Below are 10,666 nucleotides of genomic sequence, written 5' to 3'. Positions count from 1 at the left end.
ATATCTTGAGGCCTTGCAAAGGCACATCAAACAAACAGTCCCTACAATTCTGCCAAGTTTGGTGGAAATCTATTCCTTTAAATTTTATTTTACTGTTTCTCTTGGTTTTCCCCTTGTTACGCTTACCTGAACGCTACCCGGTACACAAAACGGACGCTCCAAAAACACAAGATGTCGGACTCCCGTTACGCTGCCGGTTAGCTGCCCGGTTGGCGTACCGGGAAGCGCCTCTACCGCGAAAAATCACAATTTTCTTTTTTTTTCTTTTGCCCCACGGGGCACTTTAATATACCCCTCATCAATCCTAGGGGGTCAGGAGGGGTCTACCTTGCCCCCTTTCCTTCATTTCCCCCTTCGTTTTTCACCACCTCTTGTCTCTCGATCCTACCGAGAGACAAGATGGCGGCCGCTCCAGACTGTTTACAATGTTGACAGCCAATCAGCTTCTCCTCAGACTCCCGTTACGCTGCCGGTTAGCTGCCCAGTTAGCTGCCCGGTTCGCGTACCGGGACGCGCCTCTACGGCGAAAAATCGCATTGTTTTTTTTTTTTGCCCTGCGGACCACTTTAATATCCCCCTCATCAATCCTAGGGGGTCAGGAGGGGTCTACCTTGCCCCCTTTCCTTCATTTCCCCCTTTGTTTTTCACCACCTCTTGTCTCTCGATCCTACCGAGAGACAAGATGGCGGCCGCTCCAGACTGTTTACAATGTTGACAGCCAATCAGCTTCTCCTCAGACTCCCGTTACGCTGCCGGTTAGCTGCCCGGTTCACGTACCGATTTGCGCCTCTACGACAAAGAATCGCAATTTTTTTTTTTTTTGCCCCGCGGGCCACTTTAATATCCCCCTCATCAATCCTAGGGGGTCAGAAGAGATCTACCTTTCCCCCTTTCCTTCATTTCCCCCTTCGTTTTGGCCTCCTCTTGTCTCTCGATCCTACCGAGAGACAAGATGGCGGCCGCTCCGGACTGTTTAGAATGTTGACAGACACCGGAGAACCAATCAGCTTCGCTTCGCAAAGCTCCGTTACGCGAAAAGTACGCGAACTGGTGCGCTATCCAGGACGCTGTCACAGATATATAAATTTTTTTAAACGTTAATTTCTCAAAATCCACTGGAGCACATATATTGAGACCCAGCAAAGGCACATCGGGCTAACAGTCCCTACAATTTTGCCAAGTTTCGTGCAAATCCATTCAGCCGTTCGAGCTAAAAGTGAGGCCAAACGCCCTATGGAAAAATGAATGGGAAAAACGCGTTTTGGGACCCCCCTTTTTTCTCGGCCCCCCCTTGACGAAACCCCCCCAAATTTTCAGGGGCTGATCAGAAACAAAATGTGCCATTTTCCTGAAAATTTCAGCCGATTCCGTCCACAAACGCCAAAGTTATTAGACATAGAATTTTCAAAAGTTCCATAGAGAAAAAATCCTAACTATATATACCTACTGGCGACCGCCAGTAGGATGTAGGAGATATATATATATATATATATATATATATATATATAGTCCCAACTCGAACACCAAGTCTGTTTTCCACAGAAAAGACGAGCGTGGACCCAAGTAAATGCAGATTTTTTATTTTTCCTTCATACAGCCATATTCATCAACATGAATTGCGCTCGCAAATGGCCAGATTCTGAGAATCTGGCCGTTTGCGAGTGCGATTTTTGCATTTGGGATTCATCATCCCAAATGCAAAAATCGATATTACCGAAATCGCATATTTGCGAGGAATTGGATTTAAGGAATCTCTAATAGAGATTCCTTAAATCCAATTCATCACCCAATTTAAAATTGCGAATTCGCAATATTTGGTCGCAATTTACCACGAAATCTGACTTCGTGGTAAATTGCGAAAAAAGAGTAAAAAGCACTTTAGTGCATTTTTTTCTTTTGCATGTTACACACACACATGTCCTCTGGACATGTGTGTGCGCAACACCTGTTCAAATGTGCATTTGAGGGGTGCTACAGGGTGTCCTTTGGACACCCCTGGCACCCTTCAAATCGCAATCTTATTTGCGATTAGCAAATTGCTAATCGCAAATAAGGAATACTCCCCATTCATTCCTATGGGCCTTTTGGCCCATAGGAATGAATGGGGAGTTTTTCCTTATTTGCGATTAGCAATTTGCTAATCGCAAATAAGGAATCAGTAGGAATCGCAATAAATTTTGCTAATCCTACATGAATCCCGTTTTGCGAGTCCTTAATAGCGATTCGCTATAATTCGCTATTAGGGCCTCGCAAAACGGGAGATTGATGAATATGGCTGATAGCCAGCTCTGCCACTACGCGTTTCGGGCGATCCCGCCCTTGATCACATAACAACTCTCTGACTTTGACACCGCCTTATAAAGTGCAAATGCATATGGTCATATCATAAACATGGTAAAGTTACTTCTCATTCAACAACTATACACGCATAAATGCTTAAAATGATTTTCAACAATGATAACATCCATATTTAAATAAATACGAATTGTAAATAACAGCTTAAATGCATGTAAAAAATAGCAGCAGTATCCATGCTTTTAGACCTTGACCATTTCCTTCTAAAGTGCATATATACTTTTTATGTGAAAAACAACAAGATAATTTAAAATCGCAAAATTCAATACTAGTGCCCTAACTTCCTATAAAAAATCAATCAATAGATTAAAAAAAAAAACATTTAAATGGGGAAAAAATAGAGGTGTTGATCTTCGGAGGCTAGGAAGAGATATAGTCAATGGACTGGTGGCCTCCTGCTCTTGGGGTTTGTCCTAAGCCCTCCCAGTCCGGTCGAAATCTGGGTGTCATTTTCGACAATAAACTCTCTTTGGACAAACCGGTCAGCAGGACGATCTCCACCTGTTGTGGAGCCCTTAGAACCCTGAGGAAGTTGGTGCACTATCTTTCCCCAGAGGCCCGGAAATCTGTTACAGTAGCACTAATCTCCTCTAGGTTAGATTATTGTAATGCACTGTACTTGGGTATAAATAAACAGCAGGTACAACGCCTGCAAGTGGTACAAAATGCTGCTGTCGGTTGGTCACTGACGCCCCCAGACTTTCATCAGCAACCTCCATCAGGAGGGATCTTCATTGGCTCCCTATGCAGGCCAGGATAGAGTTCAAGGTTCTTTGTCTTACTCACCGTGCCTTGTATGCCGGCGGATCGGAAGATCTCAAATCCTTGTTAACACCTTATACCCCTGGTAGGGTCCTTCAACCTGCCAACAAAAATCTTCTTGTGATCCCCAGAATCTACAAAGCCAGATGGGGCGGGAGGTCTTTCCACTTCCTTGTCCCCAAGATCTGGAATACTCTTCCGGCGGATATTAAAGGTCAGTCGGCTTACTCTCTCTTTCGAAAGGCCCTGAAGACCTGGCTCTTCAGGGAGACTTATCTTTAATTCCTTCCCCCTACCTCACAGCCTATACCATCTTTAGCGCCTTGACGCCTATGGGCAATGTCGCGCTGGATAAATCCCTTTTCAATTCAATTCAAATTCAATTTCCAGCATTGCAAAGCTACAAAATATTTCCTCTATAGGGTCCCACTTATTGATCATATATTTATATCATGCTATAATTCTCTAGAATTAATTCATGCCTCCTAGAAGTTTGCATGACAAACTCGCAATTCTTGCAAATTTTATGAGGTGCAAATGCGCAAAGGACAATAAATATGTCATATATTTCATTACTGACAGATCGTTGAATCCACAGACCATTTTACCGAATCGGTAAAATTACCGAATCTGTATTTTGACATGTAGGTAGCACTGTAAACAGTGCTACAGGGCTTTAAGGATTTGTTGTTTACCACCAACGATTAGATGAAGCCGCCTTTGAAGGGCTGCTTGTGACAAAATCCCTGAGCAGAATGCTTTTTGTTCTTGCAGACGATTAGGAGACAGAGCTAAGGGTGGGAAACCTGTGTCCAAACCTGTTATCTCGTGGGTGTGTAGCCCACTGGTAGCCACACCTCTATGGTGGGACTGCTCCCTGTGACTGAAGAATGGTCATGCCATTTTGAAGGTGGCAACAATGAGGCATTCTGGGATAGCCAGATGCCACACATCACATGAACTGTGTCACTAGAGAGGAGGGGAGCCAGTAGCCCATTGGCTAGTGACCACGTGGTCCCCTCATGGCACTTTACTGGAATAAGTAGGGCACCTCTGGCACCCTGCCCCTCAGTACTCACTGGGTTTGGAAAGATGATGAGAAGAAGACCACTTGCACCTGTTGGAATTGCACAAAGACAGGCTGCAACATCTGAGCAACTGCACCAGCTGCACTTTGGGCTAGTGCAGTTTGAACCCTGTTCTGCGTACGTGACTTGGGGAAAAGCTGTTTCCCATTCCCATTCCGAAGCACAGATTCTGTAGGTCAGTTGGCTGAACCCCAGAACGGCACTGGGTACATTAAAGCTGAAAGAGTCCAAGTTGCATTCCTGCTAACCACAGCAGAGGTTTTGCCACTATCCGCGCCAGGCAACCCAAAGGACAATTCAGAGATGGCCAAAAGGTGCACCCATGGCTGCTGGACTCGTGGGTATTAGCCAGGGTATTGGCCAGCCTCAATCAAAGATTTGCAACATGACCGCTGTATTGCAAAAGTGCAAGGTTTGTATCGGTAGCCCTTGGAATTCTGCACAGAAGACTTTGTGGGACCTCGAGATCTGTGGACAGGGTTACCCCCACTCACCTGTGGACCAAGGACTCGACCAGACTTCATCCCGCTGACCGCACAGTATCAGAAGCATCCTTTGCCTGCATCCCTCAGCATCAGGACCACTCCATTAAAGTCTATGACGGTCATCCTGTAAAGAAACGCTCTTGTGGCCAGGTAACTGTCCAAAGTATCCTTTCTGCCCCCTAGACCTTATCCATGCTAAACTTGGTCTCCGAAGTCAGCCTGGAGTACTCAAACAAACTTTTCAAAAGTTTGCAAACTTTACGTTCGCCAATGCTTGTTTGTGACTGCATTAAAAAGTTCTAAAATCTGTATCTCCGGAACCCTCCATTGGATGTTGATGATCAAGGTCTCTAAAAATTCATATAAATAAGCTATATTTTCATTAATTGTTGGTGTGTCTCTTTATTGGTGTTTGATTTGCTGATGTTGTTGTTTGGTGCTGTTGTATGCTTTACACTAAGTTCCTTTGCAAAACCTTACTGCTCGCAGCCACAGGTACCCATTGGTGAGTTAAAGGTTGAGTAAAAAATACTGACCGGACCTAAGAGGTGTCTGTGTGTGTACTCCATGATAAGGTCCAAGAGCCAAATCATATAGCCAGTGCTTGAAAAACAGAAGTGCAGGTACTCTGGTTGTTTCTGAGAAGTGCAGGTACTCTGCGTCTCAAAATAAAGAAGTGCCAGTACCGGACAGTTACAAACCATTTAAAGCTTACATATAGCACACCCAGATCCTCACATGGTTAAAGGGCTACTCAAGTGAGTGATGCAATCATTTGCTGCAGGCCCACTAGTTGCATTTATTTTACAGGCCCTGGGTGCAGGGAGTTCCACTTTACTAAGGCCTTAAAAGTGAATTAAATATGCCAATTAGGGATTAACCAATATTACCATGTTTAAGGGAGATGCCACAGGCACTGGTTAGCAGTAGTAAAGTGCACTGAGTCCCAATACCAGCAAAAACGAGTTCAGAAAAATGGAGGAGGCAGGGAAAAAGTTTTTTTTTTGGGGGGGGGGACCACCCTAAGTCTGTTCGGTCTAACACTTGTACTTACTCCTAAATATTTTTCGATACTTAAGATTTTCTATGCTTTGCTAAATGTGATTTGTGATGAAATTCACTTGCTCTGCTTTTAATGTATTATTTTCAACTATAGTCCTGGGGATTAGGCAGGATCTGCACCACCCCAGCCCACAGACCCTGCAACTCATTCCATTCGGTGGTGACTGACCCACCGAGGCCTAGCCAGTTCACTGAGCAAAGGGACTCTGGCACATTATGATGCCACCCGTGACCTCACTGGAAGGAGAGACCTTGGCCCTGCTTTGTGAGGTCACCTGTCTTGGCTTCCAGCTCCCTAGGTCTTACCCTGGGGCGGCGATAGGGCCAAGATCCGGCAAGGCCTGCAGTGACAGGGCGACACCTCTCCTCAGTCGACGGCACCCTTTCTCTGAGTGGCAAGGCCGCCTCTCCCGTGAGGGGACCTCTCCTGCTGGGGGGGTGGGGCCTCTCCGGCGTCAGGAGCTTTTCAGGGACGGGCAACGAAAGACGCATTCCCGGTGACAGCTCTGCTCCGAGCTCGGGTACCTATCGAAGCCCGGTACATGCTGAGGGTGCCCTCAGATGTATTGTGGCCAACGGGAGCCGGCTTGGGACCTAGGCCCCCAGAAACCTACAATGGTCGGAATCCGGCAGCCTGGAGTCAGGAGGCGCAGGAGTCTGGGCCATGCCGCGTAGGAGCCAGAGGCTACTCGGACTGGGGGAGGTCAGCAGCGACGAGGGCTCTCGACCCAACTGCACGGAGGAGACGACTCTCGCCACCAGGTGAGGTAGGACCTCTGCAGGGAGGGGACTCTTGGGAGGGCTGCATGCACGGCAGTGAGTGGGACGCGCGGAACACCCGAGCGTGACCACTAAGCACAAGGTGAGTGGAATGTGGCAGGGGTGAGGCAGAGGCAGTGAAGTGGGGGGGGCATGGGTGAGTGACGAACCTTCCCTCTCCCACAGCACTGCCTATTTTATCTCAATCCAACGTCTCCCTTCAGCAGTTTCTTTCACTAACTGGTTTCTCCTTCCATCTATAGCCATGTTGCCCCCTCTTTGTTTAAATCTGGCACTATCGCGGCCTTCACGTCTTCCTCTGTGCTTCTGTTTCTCACACACTACTCCCCCTCTCGTCTCTCTTACACCCCCTCCTCTATTACCGTCTCTCTCACTCCCTCTTGTATCTGACTTCTCTCCTTCCCCTATTTCCGTCCTCCCCATCTATCCCTATTCTCCCTCCTCTGCTCTGTCCTCTCTCGTTCTCCCAACCCCCTCTTAAGCTACTCTCCACCCTAACCCCTCGCTCGCCCTCCTATGTCAATCTGAGTGATTTCTGACCTAGCTCTTTCTCCTATGGGCTTAGGCCTCGTTCTACATCCCTCCATGCTCCTTCCCTGAGATATCCCTCCTGCCACCCGAGGAGACCGCAAGGATAGGCCCTTTTACACACATGTAAAGTCAATGGAAAGGCTAGGCCCCATCCGCGCCAAGGCTCTGGTCTCCGAACATGGCCTTTAGATTCAGCCACTCCTTCATTTACTCCTCTCGGGGTGGACGAGCCAGCAAATCAACAGAGAGACGTTTGTCTCAGCGACACAGTACCAGCCGATCCATCATCATATACGGCATGTAAATCCTTCTGAAAGAGCAGTAAAATATTAAGACTCATCAAAATTAGCAAAAAAGTGTATTTCTTTATACTGCAGAAGCATTTCACTTTAATGCATTGAATGGCAATCATTACAGGTGCCAGTTTCTCAAATGGCTGTGAAACACTGAGGTGCTAAGTCAATTCCTTGTGTTAAATTACATACATTAAAATACACATATTGCCTGTTAAGTCTGGTTCACACAAGAATCTTTGCTGAAAAATTACAGTAATGTGAAAACTGGATATTCCATTTTAGTGTTGATAGTTTCAACTTTCCACAACTTAACAAAGAAACCGTTTTAATAGAAGCTCATAACTCAGTGAATGCGACTACACGTATTAGCCAAACATAGGGGTTGGACAGCACAAAACAGCCACATATGTTTCCATCAATGAAAATTAAGGGCCGCAAGTGAAGTGAAGAACTTCACTGCAGTCAGAATTACACAAAAATCCCCCTTTGGCTTTTTGCATTTTTTAGGTCGAGCTTAGAGGCAGCACGCAAGCGCTCCTCGCTCTGCGAGGCATCCCCTATTGGAGTATGCACTGGAAGCCCCTCCCACTCACCGCACATATTTGTCTTTGGCTTGTGTCATTGTCATTCTTAAATATTGGCTTCTGATTCGTAAATAGGCTTGTTAGTCCCTCCTTGGTACCGCTTTGTCTGCATTTGTTACCTCCAATAACAACAGGACCTTTTACTTGGCTTCTTACAGTCTGCATTATAAGTGGGTGAGCACTATTTTGTTTATTGAACTAATGGGGTAAATAGCAGCTGCTTTTTAGGTCTCGCGACCTATCAATGCGCGCAAGCGCATTGAGCGGAGCGAGAATTCAAGTGCTCAAAATGCTCGTCAAACCAAGGGCTTTTTGGTGCGGTTTTCTTTAAGTTCACGTGAATCACGTGACCAAACAAGCACGCGCATCAGCCTCCCTCCATCCCTCCTAATTGCATTTTTTCACGGCCGCACAGCACATCAAAGGGCTTCTCCCAGCGTGTGCTGTGCGGCTTCTCCTCCCCTAATTATTCATGGCTGGCCGGTGGCCGGCCATAATCACTGTTTACTTTTTGTCTCCGGTCTTTGAGATCATGACTGTTTACACATATGCTCACTCACAGGCTTGCACTGCCTTGCAGTACTTGCATTAAACTTCCAAGACCGCTTTTGTTGGAGTCTATGGCCTCTGTCTGGCAAATGCTAAGTCGCATGAGCAATTTTAACCTGTAATCTGTTGGTTGTACTGTTCTCGGCTGCGGGTGTTTAACTCACTGAGCAATTCCTATTTTATGGTTTCCTATCAGTGGCGGGATATAAGCGCCTGGTTCCTGACGTCACGCAGTGTCCAAAGTTCCCCTTTTAAGTCGTGCAGAGGAGTATCTCTGCAGATCTACAAGTTAGATGCAAAGAGTCTTTGACCCCGAAATTACAAAAACCCAGTATTCAAAATACAGGCCAATTACATCCAGACAGAACACCGGGTTCTGCAGTACATTCAGTAATCCATTAAACTACCATTTTAATGACTCATTGGGGCACGTGACCTCTGCATTCATAAAGGCGCAAGTCGCTCAATTATTTGAGAGAAGGGAGAGGCAGGGATGTAAAGTGCGAGCGAGGGAGAAAGGCTAATTTTCGAACGAGCTCCCTTTTGGCATTATTCTCCGCACTGCATTAATTCAAGACAGTGGGCGTCTGGCAGGCTCCTCCGAGTGGATCTGTCACCGCGTCAGCTGCAGAGCGTGTCCTGTACATCATGTCAAGCTGAGAGCCAAGAAAAGAGCTGTCACCCCTGCCAGTCTCAGGGAGGTGACCTGTCTTTCGTCGCATCCGCCGAGATCTGCCTACCAGAAAGTACTCCTCCATATGTCAAACTGTGAGGGTTGGCATCGGGGAATCCAGGAGCCACAGTCAGATGTACATGCCATAGGGTCAGATAAACAGATACAAACCTGCACATACGGCGTCAGACACTGGCGGTCACACACAACACTAAGCACAAGCACACACAGCATCACGCAAATACAAACACGCACGCATAGCCTCAGACACAGCGCAACGCAACAGACATTTACAGTAACATAACCACAGTCCTACAAAAAGCCTGGCACGGATATAAACGGTTAGCCATCTTCGGACACCTAAAAACCACGCGAATGCATCTATATAGATATGCAGAGACATTATACAGTCTGTAAAATACACACACACTTTCTGACAGATAGAGGCCTACAGACATGCTGACAACCAAACACCCTACACCCTCAGACACAGCGCAACGCAACAGACATTTACAAGCACATAACCACAGTCCTACAAAAATCCTGGCACGGATATAAACGGTTAGCCATCTTTGGACACCTAAAAACCACGCGAATGCACCTATATAGATATGCAGAGACATTATACAGTCTGTAAAATACACACACACTTTCTGACAGATAGAGGCCTACAGACATGCTGACAACCGAACACCCTACACCCTCATAAACAGCGCAACACGCGCATCAGCCTCCCTCCCTCCCTTCTAATTGCATTTTTTCACGGCCGCACAGCACATCAAAGGGCTTCTCCCAGCGTGTGCTGTGCGGCTTCTCCTCCCCTAATTATTCATGGCTGGCCGGTGGCCGGCCGTAATCACTGTTTACTTTTTGTCTCCGGTCATTGAGATCATGACTGTTTACACATATGCTCACTCACAGGCTTGCACTGCCTTGCAGTACTTGCATTAAACTTCCAAGACCGCTTGTGTTGGAGTCTATGGCCTCTGTCTGGCAAATGCTAAGTCGCATGAGCTATTTTAACCTGTAATCTGTTGGTTGTACTGTTCTCGGCTGCGGGTGTTTAACTCACTGAGCAATTCCTATTTTATGGTTTCCTATCAGTGGCGGGATATAAGCGCCTGGTTCCTGACGTCACGCACAGTGTCCAAAGTTCCCCTTTTAAGTCGTGCAGAGGAGTATCTCTGCAGATCTACAAGTTAGATGCAAAGAGTCTTTGCCCCCCAAATTACAAAAACCCAGTATTCAAAATACAGGCCAATTACATCCAGACAGAACACCGGGTTCTGCAGCACATTCAGTAATCCATTAAACTACCATTTTAATGACTCATTGGGGCACGTGACCTCTGCATTCATAAAGGCGCAAGTCGCTCAATTATTTGAGAGAAGAGAAGAAGGGAGAGGCAGGGATGTAAAGTGCGAGCGAGGGAGAAAGGCTAATTTTCGAACGAGCTCCCTTTTGGCATTATTCTCCGCACTGCATTAATTCAAGACAGTGG

The 10,666-nt window shown here is 46.7% G+C and overlaps 1 protein-coding gene across 1 annotated transcript in view; it reads left to right on the top strand.

The window, feature by feature from the left end:
• The first annotated feature begins 6,416 nt into the window (after window positions 1–6,416).
• The window catches only part of LOC147748527 (uncharacterized), a 567,546-nt gene continuing 563,296 nt past the window's right edge, over window positions 6,417–10,666 (top strand). The window contains exon 1 of the mRNA XM_086936452.1: window positions 6,417–6,514. Coding sequence (XP_086792578.1) covers window positions 6,417–6,514 — 98 coding nt within the window. The remainder of the gene's footprint in view (window positions 6,515–10,666) is intronic.

This window comes from Lissotriton vulgaris, chromosome 1_1 (genome assembly GCF_964263255.1).
Source record: "Lissotriton vulgaris chromosome 1_1, aLisVul1.2, whole genome shotgun sequence".
Lineage (NCBI taxonomy): Eukaryota > Metazoa > Chordata > Amphibia > Caudata > Salamandridae > Lissotriton > Lissotriton vulgaris.
Note: the sequence above shows the minus strand (reverse complement) of the source record. Positions and strands in the feature narration are given on the sequence as shown.